Here is a 25,353-nt window from a genome sequence, read left to right on the forward strand (position 1 = left end):
GATTGATCCCTGCAGACGCAGTCCGCTCAGAAGCAACCCATACGCTTGGCGAGCAGTATTTCAGTGAGATAATGTATATTACCAAGTCTTGCTAGAATGTTGCTGTGCACATTTGGCTCAAGGGAAATGTATAGCGTTCATGTTAACATCCGTCTTTTCACTTTTTTACCCTGGCAAAACATGTGCTTAGGCAGTACTCTGATACGCCGGCACTGACTAAGGTGAAACTAGACGCAAGAGTAATCTACTATGATGCTCATTTGCGTAACCATCGTTTTGCCAATTTTGACGGCTTGGTCTAATAACGTTTTGATTTGTGACATTTGTGACATTTCCGCAGCCGTTACTCGAATATATCAGAACAAATGTGGCTAACATTGATAGAGAACAATTAACTGCAATGTATCCCTGTAAGTCAGTTTGTTTCACGATAAAATCCAGTATGGCTGTAAAGTGCCACATTCTTATATGTTTAAAATTTCAAGAGCTATCACGCAGACACTCTCTAATGATTACGTACAGAACTCACGTGAAGTAGGTAGCCACTTTACTTTCATTCCTTTCAGTCAAGAATTAACACGATTGGAGCTAATTTGGGATGATTTGATAGTGAACTGATTCCGGTTTAAGCTGCAAATGTAAGCTCATCTACTTTTCTCATTAAGTAATGCACTTTTTATTTGTAATTTGTAACATTGCAACATTCAGCTATAGGGCACCCCAACTGTTTTGAGAAATTTGAGAAATATAAATATCTGATTCTCCCAAATTAGTTCCAATCGTGTTAATAGTTACTTAACAAACGCGAACCGATATTCAGTTCTACATAAGATTTCATCAAACAGAAATATGTATGCCAGTCAATTTTCATGTACTCTTTAGAGATAACAATTTTACGGGAATGTTTTCTCATGTCCTTTTTGCATGCAAATCGTCGGTCTAATCAGACTTTTTTAAAACTGGGGACTGTTCTATTGGATGCTAATATAAGCGGAATTCAAAAACCCTGGCATTGAAAAATATCAATAGCTGTCCTACAATCAACCAATGTATAGCCAGTGACACTAAAAGTATTTTATTTTAGATTGGCATTCGCTCATACGTACCTGGAGCATGTTAAAGTACCACGAGAATGCACCTACGGGAACCGTCGACACCGAACAACCACCGCCGAGAACCATTATCTTCTGAGTGCCGTTATATATGTGCTCGCAGAGCAGATAGGTTGCACGTCCAGCGTCACACTTCATGGGAAAGATAACAGTAATGAATAACTTTGAAGACCACAATATGTTTTGTTAAAGGTTTCAGAATATTACACAAATGGAAAGGCTTTTAAAGTCAGTGCTATACTCAGCCGGCTGAGGCAATTCGCTTAGATTTCTGTAATTAAAAACCATAAGGAACAGCATTTTTGGACATGACGTCATATCATTCGATTTATCTATCCACCTTTCATCAATAAATAGCACACATGCTAATTTATGTAACTAATCTTTAAACAGTCGCCTTACTGTCAGATTTTAAGGGGCTTACCTCATCGTCTTTCCATTCCCATAGCAGGTCATAGTCCTGAAGTATATCAGATCTATTGTTGACGTCATCCAAAGCCAGTTCTATGGCGGGAATCATTCCACCACCCGACCAACTTGAGTTTGGATGGGCAGGAACGAATCCAGCAAGAATGAGTTTTGTCGTTTTGTGACCTTCGATCTGGCAAACATCCATCGTCAGTACAAACGTAAGCATAAATGCATAGGGACTGGAGATCAATCGATACTTTTCGATGACTGTCATATTTCTTTGATTGTGAGAAGTTTCTTTTAAGGAGAATGACAAGATATCGGGTCAGCTACATATATTTAAACATAAATCGTAATTGTAATGCTTTCCCGGTCAATTGCAGTAACTTACATGAAATATTATTGTCTCTCATAGGTACAACTGTAATGATTACATATCTTGCGAATATACGGAAAGGGAACGGTAACAATTTGCCAATTAAGACAAGTCAGTTCCCTAGTATTACTTGTTACTCATTGTCTGCAATTAGTGACAATAGAAAATATGACTGTAATGCCATATTAGCGTGACAATTTTAGGTTTTTATTATATAGTTTTTAATGCTCTGTGGTCGTAACTGTATATCGAATGTTTCTCAAGTATTGTATAAAACACAGTTTACAAATTCCTATAAGGTGAGAAATATTAATTGCTAACTACAAGCAAGAGTAGAACAGTGAAGACCTTTAAAACACTCAAGAGTAAGAGCCGATGAGAATAATTTTTATAGTGGCGACAGTAAAAGACATCAGTTCTCATCGACAATATCTATAGAATCTACAAACTCGATACACAACCCCATGAAATGTCAGCAGAGTTTACAAGGTTGTACTGGTTTAGGTTAATAAAAGAATACACAAGTTCCCTTGAAAGAAAGTGCTGAAAAGAAAACTTTGAGCTCACCCTAGCTTGACGTCTTCTTCTGAATAACAATTTGGAAAATGCAAACGAATGTAAGATATCAGCGGTTTCAGTGTTTATGATGTATGTGCTCTGCTGCCATGCTTTTCCGTTATCCTGGAAAATGAAGAAACTGTAGACTGTGAAATATAGTGTTTATATTCCAAACAACATTCCACCTCTTGAGCTTTCATCTGTAACGCCCTAAATGGCATGTCATCGGTATTTTTTATGGTTGGCTGCCTTTGTCTGCTCATGATATTATCATCAACATGTGTAAATATTTAAGTTCAGAACAATGGGTAATTTAAAGGCCAAAATTTGAATATCTCTCCAGGGTCCACTGGGGAACGTTTCAGAGCTCCATAAAATATTCAATAAAGAAAATGAAATATTCGTTCAGGACTTTTCGGAGAAGGTTGCAACGAGTCACAATGAAGTCATCATACTGAACAGGACCCCTCTACAACCCATAAACTACCTTCATTTAGTTAAGACGCCCTCCCTTAGAAAATGTTACATCTAAAGGTATTGTTCACGGTGACAGGTTTACTACGGAGAGACGGTAAACATGTTAAATATCTTATCTGTCTGACTGACAAGACAAGAGTAATTATAGGATGACTTCACCCGATTCTCCAGGGTATCGAAAATGATAGACTGATGCAATTAAAAACAGTTCAGTCCAATTGGACATTCAATTCATCGCTACGCTCTAAGTCGATTCAAATTTCACTGGTGTTCATACACCTGAAAGGCAGTTTAGTTGTTCTTGCATTCTGGCAGGTAGAAAAGACCTGGCAAGCTGAAAGAACCCTTGAAAATAGGAATTCACTTTTCCAAATAGGAGTCTCGTTGCCATGTAAAAATGTACAAACAGTTCTTTTGAATGATATTCAGTTCTCATACGATTTTGATTAACACATGTATGTTCATTATTCATCAATTTGTACACTATCGGCAAGACATTCCTTTGCAAAATTACCTTGTTGTTTCTGCTTATATATTATTTGATCGATAATGGAAGTATTTATTCTACGATAAGATGATGGCAGTTGGCCTGTCTTGTACATATCTTTCAATGTTCTTTTTGTTTACCTCGAAGAATTGTTTGACGGTAAATTTGTGAGCTTTGGCTGGTCATAGAACGGCTGATAAATAGTAATGTATGTTGCGAATGGCAGTGGTCAAGGTGTTTACATTACAATTGAAGCTAGGCCCATAACAAACGCTGTCAATGACACCAGTGTATTGCGGTACGTCATGGAAATGACCTAGGTGCCATATAAGTATCGCAGACACTTTGCGAGAGTTTACGTAACAGCACAGCAGCGTTGTTCAAGGAAAGAAAATAATAATTTTGTCATGTAACTTTATTGTCACATGATCCTTGTGCATCAAGCAATGGTTGTAAAATATAAATGAAAACATTTGACATCTGATCTTTAAGTAAATATATACTTCAGTAGGGTTACGAGCTCAGCTTTTTGCAAAGAATTAAAAGTTTATCATTGTTTGCTACATTTCTGGTCAGTCTACTAAACGTAAGGTCTGATACCACAGTCACTCCACCCTTGTCCCCCCCTCTCTCTCTCTATATATATATCTTTCTCTCTGCGAGAAATTAAATCATAATCGTGTTGGCCTTTGAAGGGCGTTTTGACCATGGACCATCGATACAGCGTTAGGTAACTAGACGAATTCAAAGCAACATATCCGATACGATGTCGTGAATGAAGGCGGTGCTAACGGCATGCGTATGTACAACGCACAACCAGTTACGTTTACATTTGACCGATATACATTATGATAAAGGTATTTCATTAAGGAAGAGTGCAGAGAGACGGATGAGATTAACAGTATTTTGTTGCTGAATGTGTGCCGTACTAGATTTGCATGTCTGTTAGTCGTAGAGTTTAATATGTCGAGTTTTGTTCACGGACGAGAGCAAGGAGCGTATGTTTAATATGATGATATATCTTTACGACACTGACCCGGATCTTAGCGACCAAGTTACCTTTGTGCTCATCGGTGCTCGATAAGTAATCAATTACATAGCGATACAAATGTCATACGTATAGAAACCACTGAATACAAAACAACAATGGAAGCTTTTATTGGTTATGATTAAAGGTACACGAATTGTATAACCTTTTATGATAGAGTTCTGGCTGTGACGACGCTTAGTAGCCCAGACACGCCCTGGGACGTTCGTGATCATTTTCGACCGCAATGTCATACGTATGCACACAAAATATTATTCTAGGTATGTTAGTTTTCTACCCAAAACATAATTTACACAAATGTTCATTTTACGTTTAAAGCATGAAAGTATGCATAAAAATTACGTCTTTTGCAAGATGCTTTACACGTCTGTCCATATGCGATAAAGTCCATTATTCAAAATTGATCCACATCCTAACTTATTCCGACCGGATACGAGAAAAGCTAAGCCTGCTTCTGGCGATAATTTCCATGTGAGACGATACCCTATAAAAGTTCGACATTCGGAAACGTTTTCGCTCCCAATTAAAGTGGGGTCGAAAATTTTTTTTTCTGTTAATGTCTGAAGTCGGGCATTCAAAAACTGTTCCAATAATCCTAACTTAATAATGCCGAACACCAAAACATGGTAGTTCTTAACTGCATGAAGTGAGTGGTGGCAGTTCAGATCCCGAACCTCGAGCACCGAGTTAGCCATAACTGTATCTATGCACCACCTCCTTAACTTTACGCCTTCACCACCACTTCTAATGGAGATAAAATGTCCGTCTCGTGAGTAAACGCCGTTTTTATAGCCTCCTCTCTGTTCCCAGCAAAGTTCCTCTGCTTTCGCCATAAACTATATCTATGCACCACCTCCTTCACTTTACGCCTTTACTACCAACCCTTAAAGGGAAATAAAATGTCCGTCACCTGACTAAACATCGTTTTTATGCCCTTCCAGCTGTTTTCTCGCAAAGTCCCTCAGTGTTCTTGGTGCAGCAGCATCATAAACACATTTTTGTAGTCGCACATCCCTCAACAGACAGTTTGTTTGTCATCCCCTTCCCACAGACATAGCACGGCTTCGTGCACGACCCCCTCTTGACCTTGAAGTTGTGAATGTCGCAGTACTCCCGAATGCACTTGCGGCCACAGAACTCCGTCAAACTCAGCTTAAACCACCTGAATGTGTTATTTTGTATTTTCATGTTTGCTTTACATCATTATACGCATTATCATCTACGTCCAAAAGGATTCTTCCAGAACGGCTGCCTCGCCGCAAGGGTTTAGAGAGTAGGGGGGATTTATGTTCAAATTTAAGCTAAAATGTGTACCTTGAAGTCGTAAGTACATACATACATACATACATACATACATACATACATACATACATACATACATACATACATACATACATACATACATACATACATACATACATACATACATACATACATACATACATACATACATACATACATACATACATACATACATACATACATACATACATACATACATACATACATACATACATACATACATGTTCTAAATCTGAGCTAAAACAGGAATATCTCGTATCAGGAAGGAAGTTAACATAAAACGCCAGGAAAACCTCGTCAGCAAAGATATGAGGAATGACGTTTAGACAAAACTTGTCTATACAATGGCCTACAGTCCGCATATCAAAACAAGCCTTATCAAACAATGCTTATTTAGAAGCTTGAAAAATAATTGGGAGGACAAATACTCGCATACAAGAGGATGATAACATCAAATACATCCTCGTTCAAGCAAAAATTCAACCCGAGAAACAAAAGAACACGAACGATCTCAGCAATAAACCATTCAACAGGTCAGAACACAACGTAACGATTCTGGCGTCCCTCTTTAATGAACAATGGCAACCATCAAACTAAACATTTTGGAAAACTAAAACCATTCGAGCGACTGATAAAAGGACCCCAACTTTGGTTCCGAAACACCATTAAGACGAATCACTAAAACACCATTAAAACGAATCATTCAATCATAACCTGAGACCCAGATCACATGACCAGGGTCAAAGCACTATAGATTCACCAGTGTCTCGCCATGTTTCCTGTTATCATGAAACCTCGTTTGTCGACTCACTATAATGTTTCCGCCCGTCCTCATCAAAAACTCCAAAACCTCAGCATTGAATATCTTTGTATTTGATGTACAGTGGCATCCAGGAATATAGATGTAATTTTTTCAAATGTACATGTCAGTGTCAAAAATATGCAAATGAGGTAAACAGGGAAAATCCTGCAAATTGCTAAAACTCTGTAACCACAAGCTAGAGTTGGTTGAAACTTGGTATGCAGGATCTTTATGGTTGTCTCACATTTTTTCCAAAAATATTTTCTGAAAGCGGTCGTCCCATTGCCAGGTATGTATGATCGTAGGATTGACCACTGTCAGAATTATGGAAATTCTGGTTTAATTTGCATATTTGTACTTTTGGGGTAGTTTTTTTCCAATTTTTGTTCAAAAAACATTTTCTCTGACATCGCTCGTCGTTTTGAAATTTGGTATGTATGTTGCCGGGGGTAAACTTAAACTTAAGTAATTCTCACTCTGGCCTACAAGATAGAATCAAATGTAAGCCAAGTGTCATTGACTCTGTTTCTGTAATCTTGTAGATATTTCGGGTAACGAAATTGACCTTTTTTGTGAAGTCCACGTTGTTGTTGCATGTGCGAGCATATCTAAGGAATTCACCTTTAATTAAGCCTCTGAACGTGCTGATTTAATGACACGAATTTCTCAATAAACATTGGAATGTCTCAGTTCGTTCTGTATAAGTTTCAAAAGCCAGTCAGCTTGTGATAATTTGCCCGACGGCAGAAGGGCAAATTTTCTCTTACTATGACGACACATAAACCCATGTTATCAGATAATAATATTTTTATTACATGCCTCTTCACATATACACTAAAAGACATTTAGTTATACGCAGGGTATTCTCCAAAATTCATCTTTATCGACTAGCATCAAACGGACTTTAACCAAAATCAAAATAGCAGTGCACGCATGGATATTTTACATCTAGCGTTAAGCGTCTACTTTGACGTTAAATTCGTCGACGGGCTCTACCGGACCGGGTAACTATGGAAGCATCGTTTACACGGCCCGCTAACTCCCCAGATGTTCCTATTTAAATCAGAGCACCGATTTGCACTCGTATGGTGGCATGCATTAAGTACAGCTGCTCAGGGTGTGAAGGCTCCAATTGTTAAGGTGCTAGAACGTACACAACGATATACACGACTTTCCTCATTTGGCAGCATATAGACACGATGCAGGAAGAGACTCGTGTGTGTCATTGTTTGATAATCAGTTGATGGTCACCGTGTTCGGTCAGTTCAATAAATTAAGCGGTGTGTTGTGTTTAAACGGGAGGTCGTAATTGCATTGTAAAGTGCGTCGGCCCTTAAATGCACATGTACCGATAGTTCTGTTCACAAACAATAAATGTTCATCCATCAGAAATTAACAATATTAGTTTAGAGTCAGTATGGTGGCAGGTTTTTACGTCCGAGAAATCTAAGTTGCTTGGGATATTGTTGCCGAAAATATCGGATAGTGCATCACTCTCTACAGTATACATAATAATGGAAGGCATGTTTGCAGGCCAGGATAAAACACAAGCATAAGTGTGCTCAAAAAGGCCAATGCCATATTTATTTACAGAACAGAACAGTGAATCGTAATATCTAAAATTGTGTACTCGAGCTGCACGTCTAAGCCTTGAAGTTGAAGTATTGGTCTGAGACTGCCAGTGACCGACGTGGCTTCTAGCAACTCCCTAGTTGACTGTCTACAGTGAAATTATTTACACAAAAAGGCAGCATGAAACAGTAATATCAATCATTTTCATTGCGAACTTATATGAAAATGTCATGTAGATATTTTGCACAATATTAAAATTATGAAACGGAATGTTCGAAATCAACACATGTACAGCAGCATGGAAAAAGGAATGGGTGATTTGTATATCGACCGAGCAAATTTGCTAACCTGTGCAAATAATTGCGCTTTTTCCATTGCTCCATTTTAGTAATATTTCTTCTTGAAATATTCTTGATATTCTCTTGACTTTGCATTAAACACCATTATTACGTTACAGATAAGTTGTTCCCAGGATGCATCGCTTCTGTCCGTATTGCAGCAACTTGAATTTCGGAGATTTTTGAATGGAAATTCCCCAGACTATGAAGGGGTGGCCAGATAAGTGCCCTTCAGAACAGTCTGGGAGATAGAGACTATGAGGTCATCGCTTATATGTCCATGAAGGACAGTCGTTGAAAATTACAATACCTCCGTGATGTGCACCGGTCGTTTACTAATTATGTGAATGCAGATTGCTATCTCAAGGAATGCCTTTAGGCCCTACTTACTTGTATTGCGTATTACAGGCCACATTACAATCGAAAGATGCTGATGGTACCTATAAGGTAGATTAATCAATTACATGACAGAAAAATTGACTACATGAACTTATTATGATTCATTTCTCAGAATTAAAAAACATGCCTCATAGTAAGTGCGCGTCACAAACTTTTGCGAATAAATCGCCTTTGAGGGCGTTACGGTAATAACGATAAAAACAAAATGTTCGTAGAGTTCAACAATGGTCAGTGAAAATTAAAACGAAGTAACTGAGCATTACAATATGGTTGATGGTGATAGGAAAACAAATACTTTGTTGCGTTTTCTTGACAAATGAGAATATGCAAGCTCAGGCTGAGATACGCCTCTCTGTCCTTTTGCCTTTTTATATGTGCTTGTCTGTCTTCATCTTGATGTCTGTTTCTGTCGTATGTGTTTCTTTAGTGTTTAGTCCTGATAATCACTTTGACTGTATTGATCGCAAATTAAGCCAATTATATGAACTGTAGCGTAAACTAATTGAAAATAAGTCTTGCTCTTCTTCATTGCCTAGGTCACTGTATGGAAAATTTACTATAATTCAGGACTATGGAGGTTTGTTTAAAGCTCATTAGTAATAACCTTTGATTTATTTCCAGTATTTTCATTTTGCGTTATAAACAAGAGTTTCACTTTCTGCTTTCATAATCATGTCCCAGTACTCAGTGTCCTAGTTGTCGCTGAAGTTAGTGCGTATAATATACTGTGTCAATGTTTGAAAACGATTTATCTATTAATCTTTCTGTCCAGACATGAATATATAAGGAAGGGACCACAGCGGGTAATATTTTTGATAACTTGCCAATCATTGTTTGACATTGAAATACAACAGGACACATTTTGCCGAAGAATATAAATTACATGTATTGCGTCAAAGTCTCCCGTATTTATCAGTAACGGTAATTTATTAGTAATGGTGTATTTCCGATTATTTTTACATAGTTTAAAAGGTTATATAATTGATGAAGAAAGTTCACCAAATACGTACATCACATTAGGGAAAGACTACATTAACGTGCATTGTACCTGAAACCCGAGTCCTTGCCTGACCAACTCGGGTGAAAAACAGAAGACTTTTAATCCCCCAAGGTGTGAATGTTCCATTGTTATGTTTATCTTATATAGCTGGTGCCATTGTAGTGCAATTGTAGGAAAGACATTTCTGTGAAATTGATCCTCTGATAACTAAGTAAGAAAGTAGGGTATTCCTAAGTTAATGAGCTTTCCCGTAATGTCCTGGATGTGCAAACATCCAGCCAGGAGTCAATAGAGCCAGAACGCCCTCGTTCGGAGTAAAAGCACAAGATCACATCGCGTTTGTGTCCACTGTACCATCGGATCCTCTTTCGCGTTGAGTCGAGCTCACATCATTCATAATCGGCCCTATTGAGAGAGACGCTCTCTCCGCGTTTCGCTTGTTCTGATAATCAGCTCCAGATGTATCTTTTAATACGGCGAATATCTGAAGGAACGTGAAGTGAAAAACGTTCTTCTGTCAGTGTGTGTGTTTGGAACATACAGGTTAATCATTGGAATTTTATGCGCGCACATGCTGAAACATTGGTTTAATGTCATAATAAATATATAAATCACAGAAAGCCGTATTTAAGTTTACATTAGCTTCTTATGACGAAAGAAATCTCAAGAGCGTACTGTTCAATGCTTATGTTTAATATAACGCTACATCACTTTGCTGTAATCTTTCGTATTTTATCCGCCTTTCCCCCCCCCGTTAAATACAAGTTCTTAAAAAACACGTAAAATTATGTTTAAATGCTCAGTGAACGACTCATCGATATGGTCATTGCGTATGTAATAGTATATGGTGTTATTGTTGACATTTTTCTTCGTACAAGAATTAAGTCCGGACCATAATCTATTTAACAACAATAAAATTCAAAATTTCATACCGTGCTTTGTGTTGACAAGTATTGCGTTTTTAAAGAAGGAAATGATCGATATTCTTTTTATTGCGTGTACAAAAATACTGAAAACATTACCGAAAGCAAGGGAGTTGTCTGTGTTCTCCTTCATGTCGAATGTTACCGCTAACAATTCTTCCTTGACAATACATCGCCTGAATGATTTGTAATAGAACCGTATCGAACATAAGTGTCGCTGCGAAATGAATATATTCATTTCCTGTAAGGCCCTCAGTTAGCCGCTTACATGAACATTTTCTGTGACTTTAACGCGGATACAGGGACTAAAATTTTCAAATGTATGTAGGGCGTCTTAGGGCTTTGCTGTGCACATCATAAAAAAACATACCTTTGGTATGAACATCATACTGAGAGTAGAGACGATGCAGAAAAACACTAGCAGATCAATCATGACGTGTTGGAGTGAGGGTTTGTCGGTAAGGGTCAGTTTTACAGCGACTCCAATTATGCTGCTTATGAGAATGTTATAAATGGAAATTCCAATTTGCCTGTGAAAAAAATGTTTATGAATTCATCAAAGTGTACCATAACATTGTTTATAATCTCTAGCATGCATAGGTTTTCCCAGTCCTTCCATCGCCAACAAACAATAAACAAACAAACAAACAAACAAACAAACAATCAAACAAAAAACAAACAAACAAACACACAAGAAAAAAAACGAACAAATAAGTGAACAAACGAAACACAAGCTATCGAAATTGATGATAATCTTGAACCTGTTTAAGTACCTGCAGTACAGCTGCAAAAAAATTATGTGGAGCATAAACTTAAGAGTTTTTAGATGTGGTAGTATATTACCCCTTTCCGAGCCGATACGCAGATTTCAAAAGTCCTGTTATCCGCTCCCTTCGTTGCCCATTCACAGAAAATATGAGAACTATATATGCGCTTTCCGAAGAGAGTACAGTGGACGAGCACTCCTTTACTGTCTATGTTATTTTATCTTAATTATCAATGATTTACCTGCCCTGTTGCGCCACCACTGATGTTCCTACTATAGAAATATAAATTTTTACTATAACCCAAACGGGATTCGAACCCCCACACACTCACGGCAACATCGCCTAGCTGCTAGGCCTCAAACAAAACCAGTCGGCCAAGCTTCCAACCCAAAAGAGTTGGTCACAGTAACCGACTTAGATGTTACAATTCTGTGTTCGACCGAGCAACACAGTGTGCGTGGAGCACACGACACACAGACACAGTACACACATATATAGTAATCGGATGCAGCTATAAGAAAAACGGAACAGGGGGCGCTTACCTTGAATCGTTCAGACCATTAACTTTCACGTTTCTAACTTCGTAGGCCAGGAAACACCCAAACAAAAGCAACAGGCCCTTCTGAACTATGAGAGCGCCGCTCCACCACCAGTTGAATGTCGACGCGCACTCATAGCGTTGTGTAACGGTCTTGATGGAATTTTTAGAAATCTGAAACGGACTTTAGAAGGTCACATATACGCCATGAAAGGATGCAACCCACCAAACGACGAATAAAACTGTTACGTGTGAAGACATTAATAAAATAAAACACAAACCCGCCTGCGGGAGATAAAAATACTTATTCTGAACAGAGGATAAAAGTCTTTACTTAATCTGCTCATAACATGTGTTTTTATCTCCCGCAGGCAGGTTCGAATTTTATCGTAGACCATAAGAGTCTTGATATCAGAATAAGATGTAAGCATGACATTATCATTCAAATTTCTTGACATTGATTGCTCAGAAAATCCATATTCCTACCTCAACAAGGAAGATTTTTGTCTGCGATTGACAGGGATCAACAAGTTGCCATGCTGTGAACAGAGCAACATCGACCAGTGCCAAGCAGATGACAAAAATTATCAAGTGTTTGTCTTGCATTTGCTGTTGGAACGAAAAAGAAATAGTAGAGGCCACGTGAACCGGGGATTAAAACAACATGTAGAATTTTGTTTTTGTTCACAGTTGGAAAAGTTATAAGTAAACCTTGAATGGTACCGGACCCAGTATATACAGCCAGAAGGGAAAGTTCTAATATTTTCCCTTTTCCAGTGTCTTCGACAGGCCTTTGAATACCAAAACTGCTGTTTTTTAGCTCGAAGATTAGATCTCCAAAGCAAACATAGTCATAGTCGGTAATTAATGAACCTAGAGAACTAGTCGTTATCGAAACGCACTTGAAACGACGGACGCTAAACAATACGCATTTTGAACTGTCATAAAAAATTAAATCTGCGAGATGATTTTTTTGTTACCTCATTCATTGGATGTAGTCTAGTAACGATCCTGTGCACTCTCCATGTCTTTGCGAACATAGCACCAAATGACAGTGAGAAACCGGTCGATAAGAGCCAGTTTGTGCTCTGTGAGTAATGGCGGTAAGCAAAAAAAATATGTTGGTATGCATGCAGTATTTTTCTCTCAAGTGTGGTGCTTCCTTTATATTCGACATCTCCATGGATGTCTGTCGAATATAATGTGTGTGGACTTTAATTTTGTCTCGGATCTAACAATATTGCGTAATATAAATGACCATAATTTAACGTTCGTTAAATTGACGATTTGGCAAGAAATCATATCTATCGCTGTCGGGGAACTTATTGACCAATACTCATACAACACTTTACATCTCAGTGCTGATTTTGACATTTATACCTTTTAGACTTTTTTTTACCTTTGTGCATACGAGAAGGAACAATGTACAGAAGGGATGGGTCAAGCCACATGAACATTTATCATTAGCTATATACTACTTCCCATGGATTTGGATTTCACAGCACACAGAGTTTCTGAGGAATCCAAATTAATCTTTGGAGCCGTTAGGGCTAAGGCTTGTCCTATTAAAAAACCCTTTAAGTTCACATCAAGAGTTGTTTATCCACTTGTTTTCATTGTGTCAGCAATTAAATTGATAGCAGGAACGGAGAAGACAATGTTACCTACCACACAGAAGATGGTTCGCAGACTGACATTGACACCGAGGTAACTGCAGTCATGTATGACACCCAAAATGACTGATAGATTTACAAGCAGTGCGCCAAACAATGTCATGTTATTCATACGTGGAGAGGATAGCTTTACAAATCTGAAAACGGTAACAAAAATAGAAGCCGAACAAAAATAATACCTTTCGAATGCAAGAATAAAAATGAGGGGTCTCCAAGCAAAAGTTGGCACTAGAGATATAAATGTCAACATTTATCGACACTTGAAATTCAAAGTGGCCTCCATCCCTGGGTTAACTTTATGGGGAAAATGGATTTTCTGTTTTCGCAACAGTAAGACGATGGAAATTTTATCTATTCCATGAGCTTCAAAATGAGCATCTATGACAAAACAACGTTTGAAAGTCAGAACACTTGTCCTAGGGGCGTATTCTATCTATGTGATTCACCCAGAAAGATGGTTAGATGTGTCACATACCCGTGATCACTTTTCTTTATATTAAATGTCAGTAAGGCCAAAGTTAGAACGACTCCAAAGATGGAGAGAGCAACCACTGCCCAGAAGATATTGTCGTCGAGATACTGGACTCTTAACACATGTTGGTGACCGTCATTCGGTGCGTCATCATCTGAAGAAGAAGCGAAAATATAAACAATAATAGATCAAGTGTTTCATAAAAACACGTTCCGACATTTCTGTAGAATCCCTTCTTCTCTGAAGTTTTGTCTGATTTTCATGAATAAAATGGAGTGCATAGACTTAACGACCACTACCATTCAAGAGTATCGAAAGTAGTTTTTATTGGCTTCTAGAAGTTACTAGTTCTTTGCAGTGAATATGGAAATCCAATCGTACCTTGCCACTTGAATGGTTTGAACAAATTCATATTCCCTTCTTGATCACTGCCTCCGAGAAGAATTGTCTTGCCATCTGCAAATTGAATGAAATCAATTTTTATGAATGAACGCTCCTATCGTGGAATCGGCACAGTGTTTTATCATCAAACACAGTCCCATTTAAAAGCTGCGAAATAGTCAAGAGCTGATGGATTTCTTGTGTTTTAAAATGTGACATTTATGAAACGCCAACTTTAGTATAATTTTAATGGTTGGTTACTATTTAGTGTGTACATGATGCTGTTCAAACACTGGTGTTTTCACTCATGCCGTCAAATATTTCTTGGTTGCTCTATACAAAATTAATTGAAGTTAACTGGTACACTGTGGTAGCGAAATGTTGATCCCAAGGGGGTATCATTCATATTTCACATGTCGAACTCGGGGATTCCGCAAAAGTGGTTCTCCTTCCGCATTCTGTTGAACTTTTGAATATGACTGTGAAAACATTTAGTAAGAAAGAGGGTAGTAAGTTTTATATTCAAACATGTAAATCACATCCGTTCGCATGATAATTATTAGAAATTTGCAGTTAGCTTTCCAAAGCAAGGTAAGATCACGACAAAGCAGAGAACATCCTAATTTTATTCCTTTGTTTTCCTATTCACACCCGATGAAACCTATGAAATCTTGAGTAATAACTGAAGATATGGTATATGTTTTCTCCATCACCCTCGCCCACCGTACGAAAAGCCTGTGCCTGTGATTAAGGGGTCACCTTGTATTTGGTATATTGCTGTGTTTCCAATCCTGTCCCCAAACTGATTGAACGAAACCTGGCCCTGAAAACAATTAGTATTGAAAGGAAATCTTTATTAATTAGAGGACGCTGAACGGAGTGGAAGTGTTCATTTTGTCTGGTTGATGCAGGTAGGAACATCATAGAAATCGACATTTGCGGCGTGTATTCCCTTTTAGTTAATTGTTTCAAATAGCAATTACATCGAATATATGTAATTACTTTTGTTTGACACAAACAAAATTTCTATTTGCATATACAAGCCTTAATCACCTTTATCAGTTGTTATGCAAAGTTCAATTACAGTAATAATTTTTATCATGTTTCTCTTCGCCGTTCGTTGTTAGTACATATCAACGAGTGTGGTTTCGTACTTGTAACGCCACAGTGATATTCATCTCCGTGACAAGTATAATTGATATTTAGGTGCAACTGTTGATGAGTTGTAGGAGTATTATCATGTACCGACTGTACTGGCCATTTTAACGCATAGTGAACATTCTTTCACTTTATTGTCTTTATTGTATATGGAACTTGGCCATGTTCCTGGACAGCAAGTTGTGAATTCTATCGCTGCAAAGTCAAGTATAAATCACAATTCTGAACTTTTTGGTCAAACAGTCTTACTCCTAAATGTAAAATGATGTACCCTATTCAAGAAAGATTTTTTTCACTTTATAACACATTTTCCGTTATATCATCATTATATTTACCGAAGAATATAAACAGTAAACGAAAAAATCTTTTGGGCACATGTGATATATCTTACCGTGACACCAGTGAAGGAGACGCTGCGTATAGACCTGTGAAAGACTTGTCTCATTTCAGAATCACCGTAAGTGAAGTCGTCAAGCCTCTTTGGTCTACTGGTTCCGTTAGAATCCTTCACTACCTGCATGAAAGAATGTAGAGGGATTTGTGTACTTGCTATAGTGACTGACAACTCTGAGATAGCCGCTTTGCAAACGTACAGATCAACAGGACTAGATTATTAATGTTACCGGACGTGATAATAAACGTAATTGACATTAAATAAAGTAGTAAGTTCCTCGAAAGTGAGGCCTGTGCCCGAGTCAGATTGTCTCGAAGGGAAATCTGCTTATTAGATTACAATTTCAATGGAAACAAAAGGCTGTGACACTCCATAATCCTCTTATAGACTAAAACAAACCTGATCCCGGGGATCAAGTCCCTGGCCTTTAAAGTCTTGCTAAAACTTTCCTTAGCGAATCTCTCACCGACTCAAGAACAAAATTGAGCAGTCACCTTGCAAAGTTTGGTACAAAGAAAACAAATAGTACCTAACATTTACCGGCATGTGCTACTGGCATTCAAAATGGCCGCCTTATATGTGTTTATCCTGCGGGGAACAATATAATTCTAAATCCCCGAATAAAAAAGACGGTAGAAAATTCTTACTCCAAGAGCTTTAAAATAAACACCCACAAGTGCAGAACAGCAAAAATTATGATAATTAGATATCTTTCCCATGGCACATTCCACTCTAATGGAACCTTGTATCACAAATATCAAAACAACGATCAAATGAATCTACAACCAAACCCTTGATGAATGTATTTTACCGAGAAATGATGTTCGTAATCTTACCATGCGGGAAACGTCGTCAATACTTGAGTTCAGACCCAACGCTATAGCCCAGACAGCGTCATATCCATAGCCGTGCTCCCGATGAAGATCGAATGCTGCATACTCAGGTCGACCATGCAAGCGGTTCAAGTATCGTTGTTCATACTCGTCAAACGTCTGAGATAGAAGGGAAGATATCTGCTTAGATAAGGGACACTTAATAATAAAGTAATTTTTTCAATTAATAAATAAATAAATATTAAAGTATTAAATAAACATATATGACATAAATATTAATTATCAAACAAACAAAGAACTAAGTAAATAAAATTATATCAACATACTTAAATCACTGCATAATAGATTATGATCACCTTTATCATCATCATCACCTTCTTTATCAGCAGTGTACAACATTGGATAGATAAGTTCTGTTATCAAAGTTACACTAAATCCTGTTAATTATTAGAATGTCGAGGATCTCGGAGTCTGTATTGTCAATAAGATAGTCCATAAAAAGGATCTTATCATCCATAAACAGCAGACGATCATCTGAGTTTGGTAAAATTTCGAAATCAATTGCACACATAATTACCTCCCCGCTGATTGCTTTGCGTTTGGACGAGAGATCGTTCGGTACTCTTACAGTTAAAATCACACTTTCAACTACTTTTTCCATTTCAAACGTCGTGCAATTTACTCTTGGATCATTCTCTTTCCACCAATCGGCCGAATACCATCCCGGTATCATCCAAGCGTAACGGGGTCCGTACATACCTAGTCGATAGGCCTGATTAACAAACAACACACAACAGCACACAAACAAACAATCGTTCTAACGAAAAGGACTATCAGGAAAACTGGTCTTATGAGTGGCAAAGTGAACTTGAAAAGATTAATTTAAATTTACCAGGCTATATGACAATACAGATGATTTCAACTTTAGTATCATCATTTTCCCACACCTCATCAGTAATATTCCACTCTCATCAACTTATGGGTATACTTTTCCAATCTTATTTCATATGCAAGAACATGCAGTTCACATGGTGATTTTGTAAGAATACATTGTAATCTCTATTACAAACTGCTAAATCAAGGTTAAACCAGAAAAAAGACTTGTCTCTTCATTTAAACACTTTTTGGCAGGTATTACAAGCTGGTAGATAAATACAATATCTGTCTTCGACAAATGATCGGTGATGGCATTAGTGATATCGGGCCCTAGTTGGTGACCACAACCTATTCAACTTCAAGACTGAAATACGGGGGGGGGGGGGGTGTCACGTGTGGATGGCAGGATGCGCTTACTATTTTCGAAACGCCTGACATCAATTCTTGGTCTTTGGCATATAACTTTCTTTCATAAATTGGACTTTGTTGTACCGGTGATTACCGTCTGTTCTGTGCTGTTTTGTGTTTATGTTTAATTGTATTACGAATTTTGATCAAGTGCATTCGGATTATAGATGGGTATGATTGCAATTATTTTACACAATTCAGTCTCCTGAACCTCTACTAGTAGTACGCCTAAGATGTTTCATTCAGTTATCATAGAATGGTGAAAAATCATGCGCAATATAGCATTTTCACGTCTTCCGTATAGTCTGATGTGATGCATGAAACGAAAACGACAGAAGTATTTCTAAAAATTTTCAACAGACTGCATTTATATGCTACTACTTACCAAACAGAATAATGGCCTGCCAAAGTCTTCATAAGCGTGGACAGCAATTATTCTACTTTCACGTTCCTTAGGTAAGATAAAACACATGATGTTATCATAGTATCTTCCCATATGTGCACGTGATCTGTGTCTCTAAGCCTATATATGTGTCTACTTACGTACGTACGACCGTCCCTACCAACCTACCTGCCGGCCTGTCTGTCTGCCTGTCTGTCTGTCTGTCTTTCACTTCATTCTCCTATCTTTTGACTGCCTTAACTTTCTAACTAATAACCCTTCCAAGTATCTATCCCACTTTGAGCCATTCCCTCTATTCAGCCTTTGATAGATTGACTGTTTGATTGAACTTAAAACTTACAATAAGGCAGTAGACACTTATATCTCTCTGAGACTGTAAATGTGAATGCAAATATAATATGAATATATATATATATATATATATATATATATATATATATATGTGTTAACATTCATAAATAACATAAAAGTATAATCGATTGATTGATTGATTGATTCATTACGACAACTTACCTTTAGAATCCCAAGTTCTACTCTCGGGTCATAATCTATAGCCATTGATGTCAGTAAATCTATGTCGTTTTCCTTCAATCTTTCAATCAGATCCCTGTTTACCTTTTAATAAAACGTAACAATACTTCTATGAAAACAATAACATCATTGCATCATTGAGAGAGAGAGAGAGAGAGAGAGAGAGAGAGAGAGAGAGAGAGAGAGAGAGAGAGAGAGAGAGAGAGAGAGAGAGTATTGGTTGGAAATAATTTCAGCTTTAAGTAGCTTGTGTTCAGGATTCTTTCGAGTAGGATGAACTGAACAGCAAGAGACTAATCTTTTCTTTAAACTCAAAAGAGACTGCACAAAAACTCACCATAGCAAAAAACTTCTCGTTCTGATAAAGCGTTGCAACATGTGTCCACTCAAAGTGTTTCATAATCGTGATTCTCGCAGCATTTTGCATTTGGTCAGATTGCATGGTTCTCAGAAACAGTGGATATTTGCTTTTATCGGACAATTCAGGTGACGATGCAGCATAGGATATCTGTAGTCAAGAAATATGTAGAAATGCATATAATTATGTATGTATGTATGTATGTATGTATGTATGTATGTATGTATGTATGTATGTATGTATGTATGTATGTATGTATGTATGTATGTATGTATGTATGTATGTATGTATGTATGTATGTATGTATGTATGTATGTATGTATGTAGTTACGTACTTACGAAGGTACACACTGTATGTATGTGTTTGTATGGCGTTGAATGCGTGTGCGATATGCATGTGCGCGTGATTTGTCAGGCATAAAAATGACAGTTGAGGTTTCCTTAGCTTTATCACTAAATACTGTAATACCCTGTTTCTCAGTTTACATTATTCATATGTGAATTATGCATGCCGACGTCAGTGTCAAAGCCCTCCTCCGGTGATTGGTGAAGCACGGTAAATACACATAAATAAATTTTTAACAGAATAATCAGTCAACGTTTTGAGATATATAAGGAGAACATATTGCGTTTGTATGACAGTCGACAAGCATTGTGGTGAATGAAAAAATGGCCGTCCTTGGAGAACAGACGTCAGAATCGATGGTATAGCTGCGGTTGAGAAACCGCCTTCTGTAAAACTGGTTAATTAGTTGCCTTGCCAACGTGTCTGGAGAAGCCCTTAAATGCAATCATGGTAAAACCAATTTTCGTTTGGAAGGATATTCATTGCGAATTATCCCTTGGGAACTTTAGGCAATTATCTCGATTGCATTTAAAACAATGACAAAGGTATGAGAAACTGGAAATCTGAGGTTGGTGTCATTTGCTACGGAATGCTACTGGGTGTATCACTTGAGGTATCTCTGCTTATTAACCTCAAAGCAAATATACGTACTATCATTGGTCTAGGAATGATTCACAAAATAACATTAAAATAAAAGTGTTTAATGCGCTGCCACTTTTTATCTCGTCCTTCTAGTTCTCCATCGTAAGATCATCTGATATCAACCAAATAGGTAATAATTAAGATCTGTCATCAGCACAAAATAAATGAAGGGTAAACATATCAGTTCACGTGACGGTCATAGCTGGTTAAGCTTTCAATTTGTAATGGACGAAGGATATGATATATCTGCACGTACACATGTTCATTGAAGATAAGAGGGGAAGAAATCAATGTGATAAGATGATTAAAATGAACAAAAATCGCTTGAATAATTCACCGCATCTTTTTTTTTTCAAAAGAAACGCCGAACACGTAAACTGAGCGATAGGATGTTCAGATGATTGACATCGGATGCTAGATTACTCATTCTACAACATAAACAAAAAAGATCAAAAACAGATCCAATACCAAACGTCATTCAAGGCAAATGTTGAAGATGGGGGGGGGGAATCAATTTGAAAAGATGATTAAAATGAACAAAAATCGCGTGAATAATTCACCGCATCTTGTTTTTTTCAAACGAAACGCCGTACACGTTAACTGAGTGATAGGATGTTCTGATGATTGGCATCGGATGCTAGATTACTCGCTCTACAACATAAGCAAAGCAGATCCAAAACAGATCTAATACTAAACATCATTCAAGGCAAATGTAAAATACCAGGTCCACGTAACGAACACAAAATGGCAATAGGGTCATCAATTGTCAGAAAGGGAAGTAGCTGACGGGTCTCCGCAAACGCAGTTCGGCTAGAGGAAACCCATACGTTTGGCAAGCAATGTCTCTGTCTCCGTCGGGAGAATCACATTATTAAGTCATGCTAGAATGCTCCTGTGCACGTTTGGTTCAAGGGAAATGTAATATGGCGTTAATGTAAACAACAGTCTTTCTTACTGTTTTAGCTGGCCAATACGTGCGCAATGTGTCCATAGGCAGTACTCAATATGTTGGCACGAGGGCAATGCACTATGATGCTCATCGAAGTACCCATCGTTTTTTCAATATTGGCACTTTGGTCTCATTACATTTTGATTTGTGCCATTTCCACAACCGTTACTCTGACATATCAGAACATATATAACATTGATCAGGAGCAATGAAATGCAATGTACCTTCTATATCGACTTGTTTCACAATAAGTCTAGTGTGGCTGTAAAGCGCCACATTGTGATATATTTTACCATTTCCAGAGCTATCACACAGGGACACAGGCACTTTCCTATGAGTAAGTACTGAACACACGTGAAGTAGGTAGACGCTTTCATTCCTTTCAGTCAAGAATTTATATGTAACAAATGGGAACCCTTATTCAGTTCTTTATAAGATTCCATCAAATAGGAATATACATGTCAGTCAGTTTCTATGTATGTTTCTTGAGATATCATTTTACGTGATTGTTTTCTCATGTCCTTGATTTTCCATTTAGATAGTCGGTCAAATCAGACCTTTGTAACAGCGGTGACTGTGCTTATCGGAAGTTCCATATCTTTAGCATTGAAAAATATCAACAGTTGTCCAACAGTCAGCTAATTTATATATAGCCAGTGGCACACAAAAGGATTTCATTTGCGATTTATATGCTCTTATACTTACCTGCAGCATGTTAAAGTACCACGAGAATGCAGCTACGGGAACCGTCGACACCGAGCAACCACCGCCGAGAACCATTATTTTCTGAGAACCGTTATATACATGCTGGCAGAGCAGGTAGGTTGCAAGTCCAGGGTCACACTTCGTGGGGAAGATAACAGTTATGAACAACTGTTAATTGGTAGGACTAAATGTTTTGTTCAATGTTTGAGAACATTAGGCCTATAAATTAAAAAGGCTTTTGAAGTTACTGCAGTACTGAGCCGGCTTGGGCAATTCTTTAAATATTATTAAAAACACAAGAGACTGCATGTTTGGAGATAGGGTCGTATTGTTTGGTTTATCTATTCCACATAACGTATGAGACTTATTCTTACATTATTTCCTACTACTGTCACATTTGAAAGACAAAATTACCTCATCGTCTTTCCATTCCCAAAGCAGTTCATAGTCCTGAAGTATATCAGATCTATTGTTGACGTCATCCAAAGCCAGTTCTATGGCAGGAATCATTCCACTAGCTGACCAACTTGAGTTTGGATGGGTAGGAACGAATCCAGCCAGAATGAGTTTTGTCTTATTTTGATCTTCGACCTGGCAAACGGCCATCGTCAGTACAAACGTGAAGATAAATGTATAGGGACTGCAGACCAATCGATACTTTCTGATGGTTGTCATATTTCTCTAATGAACAGTATTTGTTTAGGAGAAAGATACAATATTGGGTCAGGAACAAATATTGGGACACATATCTTGCAATTTGCTGGTCTGTTGCAGTAAGATACAAGAAATATTGCGGTCTCTTCTTTGTACCTTTCTAATGATTACACATCTGGCGGATATGTAGAAAGGGAACACTGACGTTTTGCCAATTCAAACAGTCAGATCCGTGCAATTACTTGTTACTCATTGTCTGGAATTAGTCACAATGCAAACGTCATTATAACACGACATTTTGAAGGTCCCAATATAATTTTCTAATGCTCTGAGCTCGCAACTTTATCTTGAATGTTGCAATTACACATTTCGTATGGGGTGTGAAAAATTACCTGCCAACTACTAGAAGGAAGAGAACAACGAAAGACCTTAAGATATTACTTCAGAGTAAGAGCCTATGAGAATAGTTTTTATAGTAGAATAGTAAGAGACATCAATTGTCATCAACAATATCTAAAACAACAATACAATGTATACACAAAAAGGTAGGTAACTATAACAATATACCGGCAGAGTTTACAAGGTTGCTCTGGTTGTAATTCAAGAATACAAAAGTTCCCTGTAAAGAATGCGCCGTAAAAAACTTTGAACCTGCCTTAGTTTGACATCTTCTTCTGAATTCTGATTTGGACGAATGCAATCGTATGCACGAAATCAGAGGTTTCAACGCTTATGATGTCGTGCAAAGTCGTGACCTGTCCGTTATTCTGTCTGACAACAAAGAAACTCGACTGAAAAGTCTTGTTTTCCGACGTCCAACCTTTCAACTCCTGAGCTTTCAGCTGTAACGCCTCTTATTGCATATTATCGATGTTTTTATGGTTGGCTGCTTCTATCTGCTCGCGATATTGTCATCAACATGTGCAAAAATTTAAGTTCAAAACAATGGGTAATGTAAAGGCCAACATTTGAATATCTCTCTCGCATCCAATTTGTACACGTTTCAGAGCTCCACAAAATAAAACGTGACATTTGGTCAGAGCTTCGCAGAGAAAGTGGCAACTAGTCATAATGAAATCATGAAACCAAACAATCTACCTTCGTCAAGTTCAGTTAAGACGCCCTCCCTTGGGAAACATTGTATCTACAGGCATCGTTCGTGGTGACAGATTCACTACGTAGAGACGGTACACGTGTCAAATATCTTATCTGCCTGACTGGCAAGACAAGAGTAATGTAGGATAACTTCCCTATTCTCTGCATGACAGGTTACCTCAAGACGTTTTGACCGGATAAGAGGGCCTTCAGAGCGCAATTCATACGTGGCGATGGCTCATTACTCATTCATGGTAACCTTTAGCAAGCTGTCAATATCTTTGAAAGGCTTTTGTTTTACGCCTGCTTTGCATATGACGTCGATAAAGCAACCTGCCAATCACCCAAATAGTAAATAGACAATTAACTGACTATTGATGGACCCAACTAACACTATCCAGTATCAGTCACAGCGTGTTTATTACAGTTTGTCTTGTGCAGGGAGCTATATCTCCATGTCTAGTCTACAGCAAAGCAAAGAGCCACAACTTTACAGTGTTACCGATTCCTTTAAATTTCTTATTTGAGCAACGGCGATCTATCCAAATATACTACCACTAACCATAGCAACTACGTATGAATGAATTCTGCACAGGTCTACGTATAATTAAGGGTTCTCTGGAATAAAATGCCGTACGCAAACTATTGCAGTGTTCTTCTGTGAACAGTAAACTCTGAAAAAGTCGCGAGATAGCGGCACAAATAAACACGCGGATGAGCATAACATTGGAATACACGTATTTCTATGTATACTTTTCGCACGTGGGTTTGTTTTTACCATGGTGCGTTTGAAACGCTGCTTCACCTACAGCATTACCGATAAGTTTACAAGGGTGACATGCTAATTTTGAAAGTTCGGTATTATGGCACTAAGAATTCTATCACGGAGAAAACCACCTGTTTGAATACTGTTTGATACTAAGTGATGGTCAAATTTTAGGGAGCGCACGTGCTTGATACCCAACAAACACAAATGCGCTGTTAATTCTATTATGTATCGCGGCCATATGTTGATAAAACAAAGTTGTTCACTTGTTGTAAGATAATAAGGCTAATAACAAAATAAACAACAACAACAACAGACAGGTAGACATTACAGCAAAGCCCCAAACCGCAAACAACCAAATGTTTAGACAAAACTTTAACATGCTCTTTAAAGACATCTTCCGTAGAGCACAGAGTGTAATTTCAACAAGAAAGCCCGAACTGAGTTTGGATGCTGAAGATGCTCTCACATTTCCATATCTGACAAACAGTAATGGAAAATGGTAAACAAATATAAAGGACGGACGCATCTGACGCGTCGACGTATCTCAATTTTAAAGTATAAGCTTACAATATCAACTCACCTCACACCTTCGGTCG

At 37.8% G+C, this 25,353-nt stretch overlaps 1 protein-coding gene across 1 annotated transcript; it reads right to left on the reverse strand.

Annotated features, from left to right (window-relative positions):
• Nucleotides 1-7,366: 7,366 nt before the first annotated feature.
• LOC139115276 (gamma-aminobutyric acid type B receptor subunit 2-like) lies at nt 7,367-22,999 on the reverse strand. Its single transcript, XM_070677283.1, has 17 exons — nt 22,654-22,999; nt 22,240-22,377; nt 19,577-19,747; nt 19,222-19,323; nt 18,691-18,756; nt 17,599-17,793; nt 17,025-17,180; nt 16,186-16,308; nt 15,396-15,459; nt 14,637-14,711; nt 14,259-14,409; nt 13,779-13,920; nt 13,091-13,198; nt 12,597-12,719; nt 12,115-12,284; nt 11,176-11,335; nt 7,367-10,366 (listed from the first exon to the last, which is right to left on the reverse strand). The coding sequence occupies exons 1-17, from the start codon at nt 22,912-22,914 to the stop codon at nt 10,211-10,213; spliced, it is 2,361 nt and encodes a 786-aa protein (XP_070533384.1). The 5' UTR covers nt 22,915-22,999; the 3' UTR covers nt 7,367-10,210.
• Between the last annotated feature and the right edge of the window lie 2,354 nt (nt 23,000-25,353).

Source organism: Ptychodera flava, chromosome 17 (assembly GCF_041260155.1).
Source record: "Ptychodera flava strain L36383 chromosome 17, AS_Pfla_20210202, whole genome shotgun sequence".
NCBI lineage: Eukaryota > Metazoa > Hemichordata > Enteropneusta > Ptychoderidae > Ptychodera > Ptychodera flava.

What these genes read in the sequence shown, in the direction of transcription:
- LOC139115276 (XM_070677283.1), bottom strand. Translation starts at nt 22,914, where the DNA reads ATGACAACCATCAGAAAGTATCGATTGGTCTGCAGTCCCTATACATTT. An exon ending in ACGAGAAGTTTTTTGCTATG is followed by an intron (nt 19,324 to 19,576) that starts GTGAGTTTTTGT and finishes TTTTATTAAAAG; the next exon opens with GTAAACAGGGATCTGATTGA. An exon ending in ATAAAGAAAAGTGATCACGG is followed by an intron (nt 13,921 to 14,258) that starts GTATGTGACACA and finishes TACCGTTTTCAG; the next exon opens with ATTTGTAAAGCTATCCTCTC.